Raw genomic sequence first — 23,340 nt, forward strand, 5'->3', positions numbered from 1 at the left:
GTTGAGGAATCCACGTGTGCCTGTTTGTGTGTGTTAAATGCCTATTAAGACAGAGTGGAGGTTGGTGTAGTGACACACACCTGTAATCCCAGCACTTGGCGAGCTGAGGCAGACCGAAGTACATGATGAGTACCTCTCCCCAAACAGACAAAGGCTACACAATAGAATAAACTGGATGGTGGTAGAGGCAAGGTTCCTAATTCAAGAATCCCAGAGAGATGAGCGAAGTCTTTTTGAAGAAAGGATTCCTGCCCCAGCAGAAATATGGCTAAGCAAGAATTCGTCACAAGCAGTAAAGGATTTCTAGGCAGAACATAAGCATCCCACCCGCAGAGGTGAGTCTCCTGGGTGGTTGACACACTTTGTGGCTAAGCTTACTAGTACTAGAAGCTAGAAGTGTCGTGGACTTGCGGGTCTGAGTCGATTGTTGAAGAACTGGTGGACTGCCGGATGGATCTCTGGTCTCAGGAATCCTCTCGGTGGCGGCTCCCCTCTCAACCATAAAGCTCGGCTTTTTTTGTACGTGAATGGGAACACTGGGCCAGACAGACCCATCCATTCCGACTCAGCTGGTTCCAAACTCCTTCCCCTGGCCCTCCTCTGGAGGCTCTGTTACTATGGCAACTAGGTTAGGGCGGAAGTGGCTTAGAAGACCGACTCTCACTAATCAGGTGACTCTCCAGACTTCTGCACGTGACACCAGAGCCCAGGCGCGCGCTCTATCTAATCAAGATGCCGTCCCTCTTTCACCGACAACTGACAGCGCTCTAGAGCAATGGCCTATGAGGCTCCACTAGGAGACCCCACCTCTCAACAGTGAAAGGACCAATTAGGCTGAGGCAAAGAGAAGTAACGCCCCAGGTTTCGCCCGGGTTTGACAGACGCAATTGAGGCCATCCTAGAGTCCCTCCGCCCCTAACCATTGCGGTCCGTGATGGACGGACTTGCTACCCAATAGCACGTCCCTTGGCCGCTACTGGGTCCCGCCCTCTGAGGATCGGAACCAATGAGCACGCCAGCTCCTGGCCGGGTGGAAGGGTTGCACTGCGGTAATATGGCTCTTCCTTAGCCAGCGGCGGTGGCCAGTGCGGGCGCCTAGCTGCCGGCTCTCTCGGGTGGTCCGTTTCTAGGCTGCAGGGGCTCGGTGGATAGCGACTCCGGAGGCGGCGGCGGCGGATGCGGGAGGAGTGCCCGCCTGGCCGCTCGGCGGCCCAAGGGTCCAAATGAGCTCCTGTGCCTCCCTCGGGGGCCCGGTGCCCCTGCCACCCCCGGGCCCGTCCGCCGCGCTGCCGCCCGGTGCCCCCGCGCGGGCCCTGCATGTGGAGCTGCCGTCCCAGCAGGTGAGCCTGCCGCGAGCCGGGGCCGGAGAAGAGGGAGAGGTAGTCGGCTGGGCTCGCGGGACTGAGGAGGGCTGACAGGAGGAGGACCCCGCATCCTGGGCCGGGGGAGCCGGGCGTTCCCGCGCTCAGATCTCCGCATCCCTCCGGGAAGGCGCCGGGTAGCCCTGCGCCCTGCTGGCCGACGCCGCGCTTTCCCTTTCGCTCCCGCGCTGAGGAGTAGGTTTTCTGCACTTATTCTTAACGTTATGGGGTACCTTTTTCTGCTCCTCCTGAGGAAGGCATCTGGGACGTCGGGGTTTCTTTCCCAAGTCTCAGATTCTTATGGCACACTTCACTCCCTTGGGTGAACGTCTGGAAGGATGATTTGAAATATGTATTCATATCTTGGACCTTAGGTTGCAGGGGTAGAAGGACGAGAGAATACTGACTTTGGGGATCTGACAAAATTCTTGGTGACACCCCCTATCTATATAGTGAGTCTTCTACTGCCTTCCCGTACTCCTCAGGATGAGACTCTATAGGGTCCTTAGCACTGAAGAGGACCAGGAGAAACTGTTAGTCATGGAGAAGCTACCGTGCTAGGTATGTGCAAAATGCTCATTGAATCCTCACAACTCCATGATACAGCTGTTTTTATCATCCCGATTTTTCTGTTCTAGAAACAGGCTTGCCCACTGCCTTCCTGTTACTGTTAATGGTGGGACTGGGTTTCCTAATACAGTGTCTGACTATAGCAGAGTTTGTTTGAGACTTGAGCAGCGACTCCGCCACAGTCCACAGGACAGAGCAGGCTCCCTTAGCCCCTTCCTGTAACTTTCCGTCCTTGCCAGAGACAGGAAGGAGCCACACAAGAGCACAGAGGCTGTGGGAGAGAGGGCCAGGCATGAAGTGAATGTAAAGGAAAGGGAAATGTTGCACACACTCCCACATCCCCATTCCCCGCTACCCGGAGCCCTATGAGTAGGGAAGCAGCATTAATTGCAGAAGACAGGCTCTGTGGCAGGAGAGGGCTTAAAAGATCAGTAGGCATGTGCCCTGGTTTTGTGGTGCCATTGGGCAGGGACTTTGTGGAGAATATTAGGAGTTGGAAGGTAGCAAGGTTCGGATTGCATTTCGAGGACGTGGGAGAGGATGAGAGTGACTGGGAGAGTTGTCTGTGGATTGGGCATTAATGTGAATATTTGTATGTGTGGGAGGTGGATTACGAGGGAAAGCTGGAAGAAGCAATAGTTGGTACTGTTAGAAGCGGCCTAGATAAATCCTGGAGTTGGGGGATCTAGATGGGCATAGTCTAGGGAAGCTATGAGAACATGTGGGGTTGGAGAAGAGAAAGCATTCTTTACTACATTGAGCCTGTTCGGTTAATAACAGCTCACAGTTTAACACTAGGGGAAATATTCCAAGCAGACTGTCCATGGATTCAATTCAGCTCCATTTGTTAGTGTTTGTCGAGTTTTTGGATTGGTATATAGTGGCCTAAGTTTGCAGCTGCATGCTGCAGGAGTTTGGCATGCTATTTACAGTTTTCTGTGGTTGATATTAATTTAGCTTCCTAGATCAAAACTGCTCAGGTTTGGGGAAACATTTTAAAATAAGCATTTTGTGGATTAATATATTAATTTACTATGTAACACAAGTTCCAGTAGTATCAGCTTCCTTCCACCCAACCCTATCTGCGTCTAGAAAAGATTTGGGTTTTCGAAAGAGAGCCCACAGAATTATTTATAAGATGTATAGTTTATTATTTTACGTTTTAGTTTATTTTTTTTTAAATCAGTGTCTCTTAATGTAGCCCTTGGAAGCCCAGAACTCACTATGTAGACTAGGTTGGCCTTGAACTCACAGATAAACATTTGTCTTGGCCTCCTAAAATACTGGGCTTATAAGCATGCATGACTACACCTGGCTGGGACTACAGGCATGTGCCCTCATGACAGGGCTAGCTTGTTTTGTTTTGTTTTTTTGATTTTTTGTGTGTGTGCTTTGTTTGGTTTTTCGAGACAAGGTTTCTCTGTAGCTTTGGAGGCTGTCCTGGAACTAGCTCTTGTAGGCCGGGCTGGTCTTGAACTCACAGAGATCCGCCTGCTTCTGCCTCACAAGTGCTGGGATTAAAGGTGTGTGCCACCGACACCCGGCAGAGTTTTTATTTTTATTTTTTTTTGTTTATTTTATTTAATTTACATATCTAATTGAGAACCTTGCTTTTAATGGTTGGGTACTAGCTCTGGTCCACTCACCCCTCCACTGGCTCTAATGTGACTCATACTACAGATCTTTAAGCACCTTTGCTTCTAGGTCCTCTCTCTTTAACTGTTATTTAAGCACTATGGTCATACACTTTGAAGATGTGCTGTTCTTTCATTTTTGGTTGATGTTTGCCATTATTCAGAGAATCAGTATAGGCTTAGCCAAGGAGGAACATCTTACACACCCTTGGATCTAGGAGTTTTAAGATGAATTGAGTGTGTGTGTGTGTGTGTGTGTGTGTGTGTGTGTGACATTTCATATGTCCTTAATATTAAGCTTAACTGAGAGAATTTCTTCCCTCCTCCAAATTTCCCCAGCCACATTCTCAGATACTCGGAATGAAGACATTTTAGAGCATTTTTAGTGGTTACCCTTTTTGAAGGTCACATGTTCCTTCAAGAATTCACAAAAAAGGGGCTAAGAGCACTGGCTGCTCTTCCAGAGGACGTGGGTTCAGTTCCCAGCACCCACATGACAGCTCATTGTCTGTAACCCCAGTTCAGGCGCTTGACACCCTCACACAGACACACATGCAGGCACCCACATGGCAGCTCACCATTGTCTGTAGCTGCAGTTCCAGACCTGACAGCCTTACATAGGCATACATACAGGCACAATCCCAATGCACTTAAAAAATAAAAATAATTAGAAAACAATTAAAAAGTAAAGGAATTAATGAAAGATACAGACTCTTAGGAAATGTACTTACAAATGCATATGAACACCTAATCTTGCACGAGGTTTGGTTTCTTTGTTTAAATGGAAGACATAAGATTGAGTGAGTTTTCCTAACTTGGCTTAGTCCTTTTCATTTAGAAGTGTTACAAAATTTAGTTCTTCGACTTTTTCTTGGATAGTCTTCCATATATATGTGTGTATCACCCACCGTTTTCTTCTGTCTACATATGTGTGTTTGTGTGCATATGTGTGTACATGCATATGGAGGCCAGTGGACAATTTCAATGTCATCCCTGAGACACTATCCGTCCCTTTTGTGAGACAGGGCCTTAGTCCACGTTGTGGAGCTCTCGCCTGAGGTTCCGGAGTGCCAGGATTGCAGGTGTGTGCTATCACACCTTCCTGATTTTTTCCCTCATGTGATACTAACCCCCTCCTTGTTGAACTATTTCCAGCAATTCTCCATTCCACTGCACTGGGTGGCTATATTGAAGGAGCTCTGAATACATGTGATGTTCTGTAGGATAAAGGTAGAACAGTGAAAACCCAAGATAGGTAGTGTGTTTGTGTTTGTTTGTTTGTTTGTTTGGCTTGCCTGAAACTCACTGTTTAGATCAGGCTGGCCTCAAACTCACAGAGATCCACTTGCCTCTACGTATGCCGCCACTCCTGGCTCTGGGTGTATATGTTTAAGTCCACAGGAATCTTCCCATTTATACTTGTGCCATTGTAATAGAGCCAATTTCTCTTTATTTTTGCCAACTTTGAACACTGAGTGTTTTCTAACCCGAGTTCATTGATTCAGACCACATATGTGTGCACGAGCATATATATGCATACATACGCAGTGCATACACATATGTATGGTTTTTGTTTTTTGTTTTTGTTTTTATTTTGAGACAAGGTTTCTCTATGTAGCCCTGGCTGTCCTAGAACTCACTCTATAGACCAGAGTAGGCCTTGAACTCAGTAAGATCTGCCTGACTCTGTCCCCCCAAATACTGGGATTAAAGGTGTGGATCACTAGCCACCACTGTCAGGCTGTGTTTGCTATTTAAATGTGTTGGTTATGTTTTAGCAGCTTCTTGTATTGCATATTAAACTGTATGTTAAGCACATGGTCTCAGTTTTCCTGTCCAGCCTTATGAGTGTTAATACCTTTGCGTATATTTTTTTGCTGCTTGGATTTCTTCTGTGAAGTGCTTGCTTGTGTCCTTAGCATTCACTTTTCTAATTGTTGTGCTTATGATTTTTACACTCTTGAAGAATCCCTTTTTCTTTTTTTTTTTTGCATTGTATTTGAGAGAAGTAGGTTAGAACTATTAGCCTTTATTGTTTTTATTAACTTTATCTTAGTGTGCATGTGTGTGTTTCTTAGGGAACATGACACTAGGTTAGAGGACAACCTCAGGTGTTGGTTTCCACCTTGTTTGAGAAGGAGAATCTTGTTTTCTCTGTGGCATAAGCCAGGCCAGCTAGCCTGCATTTTATATGAGTTTCTGGATTACTGAGTTACCGAGCCTGGCTTTATGTTGATTCTAGGGAATCTAAACTCTAGTCCTCTTGATTTTAGGGCAATGCTTGTCCACCATCTCAACTAGTTGTGTTACCATCACCATCGTCGAAGCACTGGGGTTGAAGCCAGGACCTTGTGCATGCTAGGCTAGTCCTCTGTCCCTTCCTCTGAGTTACAGCCTCAACCCTTTCTCTATTTTTTTTTTTTTATTTTTATTTTTTTGAGACAGGGTTTAACTGTATAGCCTGGAATTCACAGAGACCTATTTGCTTCCCTTTCACCACTGCTGGGATTAAAGGTGTGCACCACACATCCAGGCCTTTTCTGTTTTTGTTTTTGATTTTTGAGACAATGTTTCATTAAATTGCTCAGACTTGCCTTGAACTTGATCTGTAGCCCAGATGGACCTTGAATTAAAAAAATATTTTAGGTTTATTTATTTTATTTTTTTGTGTATGAGTGTTTTACCTGACTGTATGTATGTGCATCACATGTGTGTCTTGTACCTGCAGAGTACAGAACAGGGTGTCAGAGCTCCTGGAAAGGGAGTTACATATGGTTGTGAGCTGCCATGTGGGTGCTGGGAATTGAACCTGGGTCTTCTGCAGGGGCAGTAAATGCTCTTAACCTCTGAGCCATCCATCCAGCCCTCCACTTTAATATTTTTCTAAGTGAGGAACTGAGTGCCGTCAAGGACATGCTCAGTGTTGTACAGCTGTTTTCATCATCCCAAGCACAGCCTGCAGACCCAGGGAACAGCTCTCCACTCTCTTCTACTTTGTTTCTGTGAACTTGACCATCTAGGTTCTTTGGGTATGTGGATTCTTAGTGTTTGTGCTTTTGAGTCTGCCTGATTTCCCTCAGCATAATGTTTACAGGGTTCATCTGGAGGTAGCATGTGTCAGAACTGTCCCCTCCTGCAAGGCCCACCCATTGTGTAAGTCCCACATTTGCAATGCTCCTCTAACTTGTCAGTGATCCTTGCTTTTCACATGCTAGTTTTCTGTGCATAAATACCACATGGCATTTTGTTGTCCTGGCCTCCTTTTAGCTGTGACAGTGTCTTACACTTTCCCTTTTTGATGCCCTTAACTGTTTTGAGTACTGGTCACATATTTTGTAGGATGTTTCTGTGTTGACTTTAATATAAATTGTTTTTCATAGTTACAATAGGGTTGTAGGCTTATCAGAGCAAGGTTTAAGAGTGAGGTACCATTTTTACTATGGTGTACAGGTTATTACACTATTTGTTTTGATAGATTTGAACTGTGGTCCTTACTAGCTGAGGTGTTAAGGGATTAAAAACATTTTTTTTCTCCTATTCCTCTCCCAGGTCCCCCAACACAGCACTTTTGATACCAAGTGTGGGAATTTCCCCCCAGAACCATGTGGTTCTTCAGGGAATACCAGGAGGGTGACCTGTAATTAAATTGTGACACTACCTGCCCGGAGTCCACAGGGTAAAGACTCAGCCCTGCCCCCATGCCCTTCAGATGCCTATCTCAGTCCTGGGCTTTCCAGAACTTCTGGCCAATTGGCTGTGAGTTGAAGGTTTGTCCAGCCGTCTCAGTTTTGATCATCTGCTAGAATGACTCACAAGGTCAGGAAAACTTTTCAGTTTACTGGTTTACTGTAAAGAGATAGGGGAACAGCCAGATGGAAGGGACTTTAGGGAAGGGGCAAGCTTCCCTGTCCTCAGGCTGCTTACCCTCAGGGTTCCTGAGATCATTGTGTAGACACTGTCCATAATTAACTCAGTTGCCAGCTCCTTTCCTGAGATGAGTGGGACTGATTGTTCCAGCCACCCCGGAGCCTGCCTAGCATCTCCTCATTAGATTATAGGTGCTCCCAGGAAATGGTCTGTGTCAGGCACCAAAACCGGAAAGGAAGGTTTCCCTTCATACTCCTTACTGGGGAAATTAGGAGGTAAAGTGCTGGGGACTGAAGACCACGATGAGTGTTTACTGTGCATCACCACAGGCAGCGACCACAGGTAGCGAGCAGGAAGTGCGCCCCATAGGCATCACCACACTGCTGGTTGGTTGTGCTCCCTATAGGCATCACCACTCAGTGGGTTGTGCTCCCCATAGGCTTTACCACAGGTAGTGAGCAGGTAGTGTTTCCCATAGGCATCACTACACTGCAGGTAGTGTTCACCAGGACGCCTTACTGGACGCCTGCTCATTGTGGAATATTATTTTAACTAGGCAAATTGTTTATGCTATGGAATATTTAACTGTCTAAAGGTGTGTTAGATTTGTTTGTGCTGCATTTATTTAACTATGTAAAGATGTGTTGCATTTGTTTCATCTTGCCTGCCTAAGCCACCTGATTGGTCTAGTAAAGAGCTGAATGGCCAATAGCTAGTTAGGAGAAGGCAGAGAGAATAAGGAGAAATCTAGGTTCAAGAAGAATGAGAGGAAGAAGAGAGGAGAGAATGAGGGCCAGAAGCCAGACAGATGCCAGCCAGCCAGACATAGAGACAGTAGGAAAATAAGACATACAGAAAGAGTGAAAAATAAAAAGCAAGGCAAAAGGCAGTTAAAGAGAAACGGGTTAAGTCAAGAAAGCTATCCAGAAATGAGCCTGAGCTAGGCCAAGTATTCATAACTAATAATGAGTCTCTCTGTGTCATGATTTGAGAGCTGGCTGGTGGCCAAAAGAAAAAGCCTGGTACCCCTGCTCATGCTGTTCCACTCCCCCTCATGTGCTCCTTGGGACCAAGTCCCTCTGTGAAGACCACACTTAAGGAGTGGGGAGGTTTGTTCCCCCACCCCCTTGAGGACAGCGCATCTACATAAAATATTTGAAGTGATTCAGTGGACATGTCGATCCTTTTACAGATGAGGAATCTGAGGTCTAGGTGACTTTCTTAAAAGTCATAGGGAGCGTCTATTTTAGGAACTCATTCTCAGTCGCCAATTCCCATTCCCTGTAGCCTCCCACGCTGTGGGGGTTCTGATGAAAAGATTTTAAGATGCCTTAATGTTTTTGACCACCATATTTTATTCTTAACTCCAACAGCATTTGCACTTAGCCACATGCTGCTTATAAAGTAGTAACTCAGTATTTAGTTGCTTATGTGACTTCCCTTAAAGAATTTAATAGCTTACAGAGAGTTGATTGAATAAAATTGAAACATACTGTAACAAAATAACAAACAGAATGTTTAATATAGTTGCCAAAGGTGTATTCACTTCCCCTTTGCTCCTGTGTGTTTATATACAAGGGCTCTGTGTAGCCCAGGCTTGTGTGTGTGTGTGTGTGTGTGTGTGTGTGTGTGTGTGACAGAGAGAGACAGAGAGACAGAGACAGAAAGAGAGAGAGACATAGAGAGAGACAGAGAGACAGGATCTCACTATATAGCCTAGCTAGACTGGCCTTGAACTCATAGAGATCCACCTGCCTTTACCTCCCAAGTGCTGGGATTAAAGGCACACACAACCATGCCTGGCCATATATACTTGCTTCGTAAATCCAATTTATGTTTCTGATTTTCAAAAATCTGTTGTGTTGATAAGGCCAGGGCAGGCACAAGGGAAAGCTGGATCTTAATGGGGACAGATGCCTTTTGCAGCACAGTGCTCTGCCCTGTACCATTATTCATTCCATAAATATTCATCAAACTCGAAGGAAGGAAATGCAATCTATAGTTGTGTATCTGTAAAATAAAAGCCTGGAAACTTCTGAGCAGGGTTGGCTCTTGTAACTAAACCATGGGGAAACTTTGGAAGCTTCCGATGTCCCATCTTAAAGTCATTATTTTACATGACAAATGCCATTAAAAATTTAAGTGCTTTTTTGTTTGTTGTTATTTCTTTGTTCTTCCTGTGAAAATGTTTAGTTTTTCTTTGAAAGGAAAAAGCTATGTTCTTATTTTGTGTTTTCGTAAATATTTCTTAGCAGACTCACAGTTCTTAGTTCTTGGGTAGAAAATCCAGAAGTGAAACTGACTGGAAATAGAGCAGAATTGAAAGTTGGGGCTGCAGTGTGTACTAAGATGACAAAATTTACATCTTGATAGTTTCCAAATGTGCATTTTACTTTTATTTTTGAGACAGTGTCCCTCTATGTAGCTCATACTGCACTGGAATTTTTACTGTGTAGACCAAGCTGGTCTTGAATATATGGAGACTCACCTGCCTCTGCCTCCCAAGTGCTGGGATCAAAGGTGTGTGCCACCACCACCCAGCTAGATGTGTATTTTTAATACACTGTGTAATTCTGCTTGCAAGCCAAGACATACTTCCCCTGTGGCCAACAAATAATAGTCATTTTTAGTATACTGGGATGTGTACAGTTATAAACTTTGTGGTATTTTAGAGAAATTAAAGACAGATATGCTTTAGAAATATGGGTTGAAATATTTACAACTGTATACTTTAGGTTCAATGGCACTGGTTCAGTTTAGTACTGCCAGAGCTATTTACTTATTGATCTGAAATGGTATTGATCTTTAAAAATTTGTAGTTAATACTGTTTTCCATCTTATTCTAAGTTGGAAACTCATGTTTTGGGATAATGGAATTTTATAGGTATAAAAAACTCTGAGCTGGGCATTGGTGGCACACACCTTTAGTCCCAGCACTCCGGAGGCAGAGGCAGGCGGATCTCTGTGAGTTCGAGACCAGCCTGATCTACAGAGGGAGTTTCAGGACAACCTCCAAAACAATACAGAGAAACCCTGTCTCGAAAAACAAAAACAAAAACAAAAAACAAAAAACCAAAAAAAAAAAAAAAACCCACAAAAACTCTGACGTTCTCAGAGGTGGAACTATTTGCCAGGGCATGAATGTGCTCCTGAACTCTCAGGGACTTTGTTTAATGGATCTGTCCGAAGCCTCTGACTCTTCAGCTCCCATATCTTCTAGGCAGATCTGTGTGTACTGAGAACCTGCTTCTTTAACTTCATTCTGGGCTTTGATGTGTTGTCCCCAGCTTTGGTGACATTAGGCTGGGACAAAAATGGGCTAGTGGCACTGTTTGAAACTTCCCTTAAAGGGTAGGGTAGGGCTGAACACTCAGATTCTGCCCCTTCCCCATTCATGGTGCGAGCCAATGAAGCTTTGAAACCCCTCCTCACCACCCCCCTGGACTCCAGGGCTGGTCTTCCTGTTTTGTCTCTGTGCTTTACCAAGCCTGTCCCTTTTTGAATATTCTTGGGAACAATGAATTCTCTACCGCCTTAACTTTCAGAAACAGCAAACATCTGGTGACTGGTTTTTCTCCATGCCAGCAGTTTGATTCTGTGTAATATTTAGCACTGATTGCTGTAGATGATAGTTGTGATGTCATTAGTCATTTCTTAAAATGAAAACTTGCAAAGTGTGTTTGTTGAGGCTGAGATAAATAATCCTGAAGTTGAGCATTTGAACCCATTTTTTTTCCTGTTGTGGTGTTTAGAATATTCTAAAAGATGTGACTAGACCATTTAAAATAGCAAGATATATCAGAAAGCTGAAACTAGTGTCTACCTTTGGTAGTTTATAGGTTCCTGAGTTCCTGAGCAAGGAAAAAGGGAGCAAATAAAAGAAATTGGGAATCGGGCTTCTGATTTATGTTTTTCTACAAAAAACTTGGTGACTTTTACCATGACTGTACATTTTGTGACTAAGCGATTAACTTTGAACTCTAAGTAATTCAGTATGTTTATACTAGCAGATGTTGAAACCAGTTCTGAGTGCTGAGTAGGAAAGACTGACCAGTTGGCCATCTCCTCGGTAGATATTTGTGAAGTCTCTGAATGTGCTAGTGCTGGACCTGAGGCTGGACGCCTTGATTCCGTCGGCTGGACTGTGTCTTGAGAGGACATGGGTTATTTCCTTCCTCAATTCCAGACATTCTTTGTACAAGAGCTAATTTAGAAAACCTTTAAAAAGTCTTCATGAAGAAAACGCTTTGCTTTAGACTTATATGGGATGTTTAAAATTTTGCCCCTTTTGGAAAGAGAAGTCTTGGAAATATTGTTACTGCTAAAGTGTTAGCTTTCTGGTACACGAGGAGCCTGCCAAGGCTTGATTCATAGACGCCAGCATGGTTGGCAGGTGGGCTGTGGGCATTCATGAAAGGTTGAAGGTAGGTTACAGGACCACACTCCTTATGGGTATGTGATTGTACGAACAGGAAGGCATTTCAGGCCTCTTTTCATGAAGTGACTAATGGAGGATTTTCAGGACAAATAGGAAAATAAAGAGCCAGCTGCCTCTCTACTATGGAGAGATTAATTTATCTCTACCAGAAGACACCATCTAATTATTAGATTTGTAGAATTGCAGAATTTCTTTTCTTTTTAAAAATATTTTTAATTAGCATATTTATTTATTTTGTGTACATATGTGCTAGTCATAGGACCACCTTCAGGAGTTAGTTTTCTTTTTCTACCACATGGGTCCTGGGGATAAGGCTCGGGTTGTCAGCCTCTTGACAAGACCCAATCTTGTCCTTTTTTTTTCAAAGATAGGATCCCATTTTTTGGTTTAGACTGGCCTGAAATTTACTATGTATTTTAGGGTGGCCTCAAATTCCTATTAGTCTTCATGTTTCAGTCACTCTTGTGCAAGGATTACAGGCCTTTTTCACTATGCCTAGGTGTTAAATTTCATTTATCGAACGAATCATTATAATACTGGGATGGAACTAAGGCATTTTCTGCTTTGTCCCACTGACCCATGCTCTTACAGTAGCTGGCTTGTCTGGCACTTTGGTTCAGTTCTGAAGCTGTCTACCCAGAGTTAATCTTAGATCCTGGAAGCTGAGAAACTGATTCAGACTATAGCTGCAAGTCTTGGGCCACATGTACTTTTACCTATAATCGGGGTGCTCCCATCACCCTCTCTGTGGGTTATTTGCTGGAACGGCCCCTGGAGCTCTACAAACCAGCTTCCTCACCATTACAGCGTGCAGCTCAAGAGCTCCAAACGGAGAGAATCACAGAATAAGGTTTGGAGAAGGGTCTGGGGATGACCTGTGGGGTATACCACCCTCTCAGTGGCCCGGTGTGTTCAGTTCAGAACCTCCTGTATGTACTTAGGGCATCATGGTAATTCTGTTATACAGGAATGCTTACTAAACACAGTTATTGGTGACTGCTCCAGTCTCTAGTCCTTCTCCCCCTTGTTGGTCAGGGATTGGGATAGAAAGTTCCAGCTCTCTAATCATGCTTTGGTCTCTTACTCCCTCTTTTTATTTTTATGTTTTGGATTTTCAAGACAGGGTTCCTCTGTATGACAGCCCTGGCTGTCCTGGAACTCCCTCTGTTCCCCCGTCTGTCTGCCCCTGAGTGCTGTAAAAGTGTGTGCCACCACAACCCAGCTATGCCTTGGTTTTCTGTGTGGAAGCTCTTTGGGGCTTTCTGTCAGAATAAAATAACAAAACAAAACAACTCCCCCCTCCCCCCAATAACCAATTTATGAAGAGAAAATGTTTGGAGGTTTCAGTTCCAGGTTGGTTAACTTCATTATTTTGCCCTATGGTGAACCAGCCTGCGCTCCGTGAGCACAGTGACACAAAGGGACTCTCTTTGTCTGGGATATGGAAGGGAAGAGGAAGGGGCTGGGGTCCCACCATCCTTTCAGGGCGCACTCCCTGAAGACTCCCACTAGATCTCAGCTCTTAAAGTTTGTTCCACTTTCCAGTAGTGCTATACCAAGGACAAAGCCATTATTGGAGATGTTTTAAACCTGGTCTCTGGTTCCCCTTCAGTTCAGGAGCTAGCCTCTGTCCAGGTGTTACATTTAGTCAACTTATTTCTTTTTTTTAAACAAAGAACAGTCTTTGCCTTTTAAAAGTGTCAATGTGGCTCAGTGGGTGAAGCTCTTACCTAGCTTGCATGAAGCCTTGGGTTTTCTTTGCAAGTAGAGGAAGGAAGGGGAGCAAAAAGAGAGGGAAAAAAACCAACCAACCAACCAAAAAACCTCATCTTTGTTTGTCATGGTGGCATACCCCTGTATTCCTAGTACCTGGGGTTTTTCAATGTCTTTTTGTAGTTGGTAGTCGGAGGTGTTGCTAGCATGTCACCAGTAGTTAGGAGATACTAAACCATTCTGGTTTATTAGGATGTGGCGTGTAAGGGGAGCTCTGTGAAGATGAGAATGTTGTGGATAGAAAAGGGTTTGGGGACTAAAGATGGCCCTGGAGCTTTGGAGCCTTTGGATTTTGGATAAGGCTTAATTGGAATGAGAGGAAGGAGGGCCTTGTTACATGGAGGAGTATGTGTTAGTTTCAAAGAAAGGATATAGCCGGAAAAAAAAAAAAAGAAAGGAGAAATCAAAGTTCTGCCTTAGAAAGAGTGAGTTCTGGCTTTCTGTAGTCCATGCCTGGGACCAGCACGTTCAAGGTAAAAGTCTCTCAGTGTCTTGAACCTTCTTAAGACATTGTCCTTGGCTTGATGTTTGCAACTGGACAGTTTGTTTTCAGGAGAGCAAGTTGATATGGAGGCAGGAGAAGGAAGCTGCTTTTCCTAGTGTGACAGAGCCTTAGGCAGTGAGTGAAAGGCAGCAAAGAGCCACTGCCCATCATGCTGAGAAGACGCAGATGAGCACGGCTGGCCAGTACGCTTGGGTGGAACACCCAGACCCGAAAGAAAGAACAAGAGGCCTCCCAGGTTTGGAGGCGCGGTGTCAGGGAGGCAAGCTTGGTGCACCCATCTGGGAGATCAGGCTATGGCCCAGTTTCACTTTTGTTTCTTATTAACAACGAGAGTATCCCTTTACTTCGGTCTCAACTTTCTCATTAAAAAGTAAGTCTGATGCTGTAAATCTCTGCTTCTGCTGAAAACATGCATCTGGAGTACCCCGGCCCCCGGTTAAAATATGGGTTGTGCTGGAGTAGGTCAGTGCTATGCTAGGACTGTGTTCTGCGTGTTGAACACATTCCCAGGTGAGGCGGGGCTCAGGTGACCTTCAGGGGCCTCTCAGCTCCACAGCTCCGGAATTCTATTCATTGACTGTTTCTGCATCACAGGCCTGTTTTACTTCTCCTTTCTCATCTCTGTGAAGATGAATTCCGTTTCTTCCCTTCAATCCTAGGTCCAGTTACCTTTCCCACTGATCGCCACACCCCTCTCCACAGGCCTATCAGCTCATTTTCATGACGTTCTTCACCCATTTTGCAGAATGTTTTCACAGTCCTTGCTTTATTCCCCCGTAACCCACATAGGCACTCAGATGGAAATGTCTACATTCAGTGGGAAGGGAAACAGCTGGTAGTTTGTTCACAAGTCCAGAGTCACTGTTGTAGTTAAAGCTCCTCCCACTGTGTCACACTCATGCTGGGAATGGCCATTGCGTATGTCTGCATTTTAAGGTTTGTTGCCATCTGTTTTTAAAATGTGAATTTATTTTTCATTTAATAATAGGGAATAAATTTCTCTGCTTTTTCATATAAAATGTGTATAAAACAATACATTGCCCAGTCATCCCACCACTGTGTTCTCCCCTGGGGCAAATAATGTTGTCACTTATATACTTAGGCCTCTCTAGGAATTACATCATTATACTCATTTCTCTCTGTGAGATACAAATGAGAACTCAGTGATCAAATAAACTATTGAGAGACTAATCGTGTCTTGACTGTTGTTTCATTGCCACCACATTCTTGTTCTTCACGGCCTTGAAATGTTTTCAATATAGGATCTATAGCTTAACTACCGGTGCTGCAGTTTTTCGCTGGTGCGAGCCATACTTTATGATGTTTGCATTAGTTAACTTCATGTTTGTCGTATACTCAGCATAATCAGCTTACAAAGAGGAGTGGACTGTTTTGGGTCACAGATTTTGAGATCTCAGTCTGTGGTCAGGTGGCTTTCGTCCTGTGGTGATGCTGCCGATCATGGCTCTTTCCTTCAGCAAAGAGCCATTTTCCTCTCAAGCAAGACTCAAACAAGGAAGGGGATGACCCAGGGTCACTGTCTTCGTCAAGGACACACACCCAGTGGTCCTCCTGCTAGGCACCCCTGACTCTTAAAGCATCACTGTGGGAGACAGATCCAAACTGTCGTTGGTAGAGGCAGGAGGGTCAAGAGCTTGAGTGAAGCCTGGACTGCATAGGGGGTTCAAGGCCAGTGTGGGACCTTGTCTGCCCCCAACCACTGAAAAGAAGATCCAAACTCAGTATATTATATCACATGCATATCTGCAAGTATATTTTTAGCACAGATGGAGAAACGGGTTTGTGTGTTGAAGGATATGTGCAGTGGTTGTCTAGATTAGGCTTTTGCCAGTTGCTTTGCTGTTTGCAAGGTGCCTGCTTTGCCAGTGTTCTGCCTCAGAATGATATTAGCCCCTTTGACCTGTGCATCTGGTTTGTACACGAGTGTTTTTTTTTTCCACGTTTAAGTATCTATTCATAGTCTTTCCCATTTACGAGAATTTTCTTGGGAATTGCTAGGAACTCCTTATGTGTCAGTGAAATTGCTTTTGTTACGTGAATTTAAATATTTTCCTCAGGTTATTGTTTTACTTTTACTTTACACTTGGCCATTTTTTCATAGAGTTGCTTTTTGGTTTTGTTTGTTGTATTTTTTTGAGACTGAGCCTTACTCTGTAGCCTAGGCTGGCCTTGAACTCATTGTAGCCCAGGTTGGCCTCCAACTCATGGTAACTTTCCTGCTTCAGCCTCTTAAGTGTTGGGATGACAGGTGTGAACTGCCATGTTCTGTTGTCATGTATAATTTTAAAACACTAACAATTTTGTGCTCCTTTTAAAAAACTTCCTAAATTTTATTTACTTGTTATTGTGTGTGTGCACACACACATGTGCGAGTGTACATGTTCAAGTGAATGTATTGTACAGATATAAGCAAGCCGCAGCACCTGAGTGGAGGTCAGTGGAATACTTTGGGGGTTCCTCCTTCCACTGAAGATCCTAGGGATGAAACTCAGTGTGTTAGGATTGTGTGACAAGCGTTTTTATCCACTGAGTGTCTTTCTGACCTTTATAACATTTTTATGTAGTACCTTATTTTTCTCTTATTACATCTAAATTTTGTGTCATTCTTAGATCTTTGAGCTTATAAAGATTCTCTGGGTACTTTTATGCTTTAGCTATTTGCTTTTCAGTATTTTTAAAATTGATATTAAAAAATTAAAAGTAAAATATTTTAACAAAGACATAAAAGTTGAACATATTTCTGGGGTATGGTGTGGTTTTAAAGTAAGTATACTTGCGTATGTTACTTCTTTATGATGAGGCCATTCAAAATTGTCTTATAGCTTTTCAAGATATACAATGAGCTAGGCATGGTGGCACATGCCTTTAATCCCAGCACTTGGGAGGCAGAGGCAGGCAGATCTCCGTGAGTTCTAGGCCAGCCTAGTCTACAGAGTGAGTTCCAGAACAGCCAAGACTACATAGTGAGACCCTGTCTTTTCTCTTGCTTTCTGTTTTTTTTTTTTTTTTTTTTTTGGTTTTTACGAGACAGGGTTTCTCTGTATTGTTTTGGAGGCTGTCGGTCCAGCCTGGCCTCGAACTCACAGAGATCCGCCTGCCTCTGCCTCCCGAGTGCTGGGATTAAAGGCATGTGCCACCACCGCCCGGCTTGCTTTCTGTTTTTAAAAAGATTTATTTTATGTAGATGAGGGTTCTGTCTGCATGTACAACTTTATGCCAGAAGAGTGCATTAGAACCCACTATAGAGGGTTATGAGCTACCCTTTGGTTACTGGGAGTTGAACTCAGGACCTCTGGAAGAGCATCCGGTGCTCTTAACTGCCAAGCCATCTATCCAGCCCCATGAGACCCTATCTTAAAAAACAAACAAACAAATAAAAATCCTCAAAGCACAATATAATATATTGTTTTCTGCAGTTACTCTACTATACAATAATAACACACCAGAAATTATTTTTTAAATTTTTTATGCTTATTTTATGTGTATGAATGCTCTGTTACGCAGAGAAACACTGTCTCATAAAAACAAAAACAAAAACACAACAAACAAACAAAAAATACTTGGGAGTCAAAGGCTGGGGTGAAAACCTGCTAGCTCAGAGTGTTGAGTAGCAACTAGCTGATTTCCTTTTTTGACCTGAGACACTGCAAGAGATGCCTCTTCCCCCAAAAGGAAGCATCAAGCTTAAGTCCCCTCCCTTTCCTTCCTGTATGTCTTCTCTATCCAAATTTCTCTATGGCCAATTCCAGGCAGCTAGTCAACGGCTCTGCCCCCTGATTCAAGGTTTAACTTTATGGGCAAGTCTCAGGAGTGTCAGAGTGCAATCAAAATATCCTACAGCACCATAGTGCCTAAGCACAGTGTGTGAAGAAAATACCAGTCAGTAAGATGGAAGAACTGAGCTGGGAGAAGAGGAAAGAGATACGAAGGTGGCTGTGCTGGTTGTCACCTCAGGTCCCTGTTTCTCAGAGCAAGGCCCAGGGCAAATGGAAGAAATGAGCAGGCTTGAGCCAAGATTGAAGGTGAATAGAGTAGAGGCAAGAAAGTGCAGAAATGCTTGACATTCTGAGGGCTGCTGGGTCTCTGCCCTGGAGAAGCCTGTTTCATAAGTTACAAGTGCTCATTGAACGACTCATAAAACTAATTCTTGGGCTGATTTGGAGTTTAAAACAGGGTTGTTAATGTTAAAGTTACCAATGGAGAAGCTGTGTAATTTGTGGCAGAGAAAGACTCAAAGAAGAACTGTGAGGTGTTTCATGGGAGATGTGTTGTTGGGTCAAGTCTGAGACATTGATTCTTGGCGCCATTTGCTTAGGTCTGGAGGTCTCAGCCCCAGTTTCTAAAGCATCCATCTCTGAGAACTTTCCCAGGGGGTCTTTCCAGTGGGACTGGAGGCAAGGAGAAATTAGTGAAAAGTGCTGCAGTGCCCGAGGGGCTTTTCTGTTTCTGAAAAGTCTGACTTGATGGCAAACTGACATCCCTGTCTCCGTGAGTGTCTTGACCTTTTTTGCATATGTGGGAGACTTTCTTCAATGCTTCATTTTCTTGTCCTCCATTAAGTTAAAACAGATGAATAGGAATTTGGATTTACCTGAGCTCACTTGGGTCTAAACCCAAGAAAGCATGGTTCCAGTCTAAGAATAAATGCCTGAACCAAGAAAGCAAAGAGACTAGGAGTGCTTGCTGAGTGTGAGTAGAGAAGGCTCTGGGACAAGTGTGAAGACATTTCTAATGCAGATGCTGTGAAGAAACCTCCTAACGTCGTTAAAGGGCTGTAAGCAAATTAGAAATCTGAAGAGGCTGATGTGCCCTGGAAAGCTTAGAAGTCACTCGGTGACCCTTTCAAGCTCGTAGACCCTTGATCTCTGATATTTAGGGAGTATAATTTTATTTATTTCTATGAATAGGTAACATTTTCCCCCCCTGGCATTTCATGCCCATACTTAAGTGACCTTTTAAAAATGGTAATATGTTTTCCATCGTATGGTGTATTACCACTTAAGTGGGTTTACTGAATTTTTGCTTTTTAAACAGTACTAGAAAATTTTAGTAATTTCTAAGTGTCCTTGCTTCAAGTGAACAATTTATAGTATTTTTCTTTTTACTTGTGTCAACCTTGACAGAGACTAAAATAGCCTGCTTAGTCAGATAGAGCTCTTTAGTTATCTGCTGTTGTGTAGCAACTAAAGAAATTAGTGACTCAAACCATTTATTTTGCTCCTAAATCTGAGTCTGGCCAGGGTTTTGTGGAAACCACTTGTGTCTACTGGGTGTCACCTTTAGAGGCTCAGAGGCTGCAGGTCTGCCTGCCTCCTGGGATCAGTTGGGGTTGTGATGAGCACAGAGAGGTCCCTCCATGCAACTGCTTGTCTTCTGTGCTATGTGACCATGGGGTTGCCAGGAAGAGCATTCCAAGAGGATGGGGGAAGCTATCACAGTCACTTAGAATTCTTTGGGCCATGGTGACAGGCCTGCCATGTGTGAAGGTGCCTGGCACATACACACACTTCTTCATTGTGGTGTAGCAGCAGCATCACTGTATTCAAGAGAACATGGCCATGGGATGCACTTGAGCCACTTTTGGAAACTAGTCTGCCCCTAGGGGAGTGTTTGGTTTTTATATGTTTACTGATGGTCATGATTGTACATTCTTTTCATGTGTTCATTGATGGTTTCTCTCTTTTCCTGTGGCTTGCCTTTTTGTAACCTTTACCCACTCCTCCTTTGGCTGGGCCTTGTATTAGCAACTGTTGTGTATGTTATCGATCTTTAATGGCACTTGTAATTTAAACAAATTGGATTCAGAGTTTATTTTGGAAATACCTCACTGATGACTTGAGAATCGTGTTAGACTTTTTATTACTGTAAGAAATATCTAGTAGGACATTCTAATTGTCCTCTGTCAGTCCTTCCTCCTCCTCCTTTTGGGAGGGTTTCATGGAGCTCAGGCTGGCCTCAAACTCCTGATTGTCTCCACTTACCAAGTAATAGGATTACTGACATTTGCCTCTGTGTCCAGCCTGACAAGACAACTGAAAAGGAGGAAAGTTCCATTTTGACTCAGTTCTTGACTCCGTTGATCCTGCACCCGTGGCTTACCCGGCTTTTATGGCAGCAGGGGTGTGTGGGTGGCAGAAGCTATTCACCTCAAGCAGCTGAGAGAGACAGGAATGAGGCAGGGATAAGACACCCTAAGGACGTGACCCAGTGACCTACTTCAGGCCCTGCCTCCTAAAGTCCCCAGAACCACCTAGACTACAACACTAGCTGGGGACCAAGCCTTTACTGCATGAATCTCTTTGGGGGCACTTCATATCCAGATCATAACGGGAGTCATCGATGGGATGGTTTTGTTTGGTGGTGGTGGGGATTTGTGAGTAATTGTATTTAAGATCCACAGTCCTTTGGCTTTTAAACAAGAGCACAGAAAGGGGTGGCAGATGAAAATCACCATCCTTTGATCCCTGAGTGAGTCTCCGTCAGTGATGAGACACACGATAAGGATGCCTGAGTTCCTTTGGGCATCGTTACACCTGATAAGCCAGAACTCTTCAGGTACCAGGAAGGGCAAGGTGGCATGTGGGAAGGACAGAGAAGCCCAGTTGGGTATTGTCACTACTGAAAATTGCTCTGGGTTTCTGTTAGTCTAGGATGTGATTTGACTGACTGTAAAGCCTTGTATGCTGTGTTGAGGTTCCAAAATACATAACAGAAGCTGACTGACCCAACAGAAATGGGGATATTTAAAAGCATTTCTTTGAGCTGGGCTTGGTGACTTGTGACTGTAGTCTTAAAATGGAGGCTGAAGCAGGAGGATCTCCCGAGCCCAGGAGTTGAAGACCTACACATTCAACATAAAGAGACCTTGGCTCAAAATCAGACCAGATCAAATCAAACCAAACCAAATTATTTCTTTCTACTTTGCTACTAAGCACACTGTGGGATTTTTTTTTTTAAGTCTGTTTTTTTAATCTGCAGTGGTAGAGATGTAATCTAGGGCCTTGAGTTGGGTGTGGATGTAATACTGAGCTACATACCCAGCCCTGGATAAATTAGTTAACAGTTACTGTACTAAGTCCTTTCCAAATCTGTGGTCTTTGACTGATTCATAGGGGTGAAATTACTATGAACTCATAGGGTTGTAATTACTACTTGTTGATATGCTCTGTCCAGAGTTAACTGTGCTAGTGAAACTGAATCCTAGTCTTGGCTCTTCTCGCTGTGATGGAAGGTGGCAGCCAGCCTCTCTGGTCCTGTACCCTTCCCAGCTTCAGGGCCAGTGGGGTTGGAATAGGCTAGTCATCCCCTCCAGCCCAAATTATTTATTTTTTGAGTGCTGGGAATTGAACCCAGTACTTTGTGCTTGCTAGGTCAGCATTCTGCCACTGAACTTCGTCCCTAACCCTCTGCATGGTCTTTTGTTGATCCTTGAAGAGGTCAGACTGATGGGGTGTATGCACTTTATTACTGAGAGTTTGGGCAGTGTTTTCCATTGGCAGCCATGCAACAAATGAAATGTGATTGTTGTCTACAGAAGATTCTTGTCAGTGTGTGTGTTTAATGCATCTGCTATGGCTAATGTGTGGAGGTCAGAGGACAACTTTAGAGAGTCGGTTCTCTCCTTTTACCATGCAGGTTCCCAGTATCGAACTCAGATCAGCAGACTTGGTGGCAAGTGCTTCTACCCACTGAACCATCTCACTACCTCCCAGTTAAAAAGTTATGAATGAAGGAGTTAATGAAGCAGGAAGTGGCTATAACCTAGGGTGTAAAAGGAATGTACTCCAGACTTGATACAGTCTAGTCTGACCTTGGACATGTGGTTATCCTGTCTCTTGTCTCCTAAGTACTGGGGCTACAGGTGTGTGCCACCGTGCCTGGCTCTGCCAGCATGGTCTTTCTGCTATGACACGATCGATCGGGCTAGCTCTTCAGCTTGTCTTCTCTACTTCTGTTGAAGCTCTATTTGTGGAGCTTTTGTGTTTCAGACACAGTGACCCCACATAATTCAAGCATCCTGGTTAGTGACACTGAAGGACATTAGCCTTGATTAGCAAATAGGCACTGGCCGGCTGCTGGCAAAGGGCTGCTGACTGGCTGGAATAACCAGTGAGTTACTATTTTTAGATTGTTTTTCCTTGCCTATAGCCTCTTGTAGTTGTACAAATGACCTGGCATCTAGGCTAAACTAATAACAGGGGCATATGTTTGTCACAACTATCTGAAGCCTGTAGGAAAAACCCAAGTCTCCATTTAGTTTATGTCCCAGGGATATGAACACACTTGCAGGTGGATTTCAGTTGTGCTTTTTCAAAAAGATTTCAGGGGCTGAGAACATGGATGTTGGTAAAGCACTTGCTACACAAGCATGAGGTCCTGGGTTTGGGTTCCTAGCAGCCATGTACAACGCTAGATGAGATGGATGCCCTGTGGTGGTGTGCTCCTGGAGTCCAGCTCTGGGGACATGGTGGCAGGCAGAGCCCTGGGTTCGGGGAGAAACCAGGTGAAGGAGTGACTGGGGAGGACACTTGGCACTGATCTTCAGTGTGCACTGCACACAGGACAGCATTTCTTGTCTGTTTCCATTCTGCGTCTGTAACTGCTCTTTAAGTGACATGAGGGAGGTATGCTTCCTGTTTGTGGAGGACGTGCTGAGGCATAAATAGGAGACTGGGTTATGTTTTGGGTTCAACAAACAGTGCCTGGGATAACCTGTCATATTCCATTGTGTTGTTTTGAACTGCTATTTTCAGAACATAGAGGACTGAAAAGCTGAATGCCTGTTCACTTGTGATTCTGTTTTAGCGGCGTCTTCGGCATCTCCGGAACATTGCTGCTCGGAATATCGTCAATAGAAATGGCCACCAGCTCCTTGATACCTACTTCACTCTTCATTTGTGTGATAATGAAAAGATATATAAAGGTAAGGGACTCAAACCTTGTTGGTTGTCACATTTGTGCTGTGGTTTGCAGTTCCTTCTTCTTTTACTGACTATTAGGAAGTTAATTATGCTTTATGAACATCTCAAGTAGGTGACATATGTTAGAGACATGGCCAGAGGGCAATTCTGGGGGATAGCCTTTCATTGTTAAGTTCGTCTCCCCTTGATTAACATTACGGTTGCCATTCCAGTTGTCAGGTAAATTTGTTTCCCCTTAATGAATGTTACT

At 44.1% G+C, this 23,340-nt stretch overlaps 1 protein-coding gene and 1 long non-coding RNA gene across 4 annotated transcripts in view; one reads left to right on the forward strand and one right to left on the reverse strand.

The window, feature by feature from the left end:
• Positions 1 to 691, reverse strand: part of LOC121144479 — a 42,954-nt gene extending 42,263 nt beyond the window's left edge. The window contains exon 1 of one of the 2 annotated variants that reach the window (XR_005881845.1): positions 81 to 691. This is a non-coding gene — a long non-coding RNA (uncharacterized LOC121144479). The remainder of the gene's footprint in view (positions 1 to 80) is intronic. The other variant, XR_005881844.1, reaches the window with a different exon arrangement.
• A 327-nt stretch (positions 692 to 1,018) lies between these two features.
• The window catches only part of Uvrag (UV radiation resistance associated), a 238,447-nt gene continuing 216,125 nt past the window's right edge, over positions 1,019 to 23,340 (forward strand). Inside the window, exons 1-2 of one of the 2 annotated variants that reach the window (XM_040758261.1) lie at positions 1,019 to 1,340; positions 22,975 to 23,092. In XM_040758261.1, the coding sequence (XP_040614195.1) occupies positions 1,224 to 1,340; positions 22,975 to 23,092 (235 nt within the window). In that variant the 5' untranslated portion in view covers positions 1,019 to 1,223. Of the gene's footprint in view, positions 1,341 to 1,381; positions 1,557 to 22,974; positions 23,093 to 23,340 lie in introns of those variants that run through there. The other variant, XM_040758264.1, reaches the window with a different exon arrangement.

This window comes from Mesocricetus auratus, unplaced genomic scaffold (genome assembly GCF_017639785.1).
Source record: "Mesocricetus auratus isolate SY011 unplaced genomic scaffold, BCM_Maur_2.0 Super-Scaffold_4256, whole genome shotgun sequence".
Lineage (NCBI taxonomy): Eukaryota > Metazoa > Chordata > Mammalia > Rodentia > Cricetidae > Mesocricetus > Mesocricetus auratus.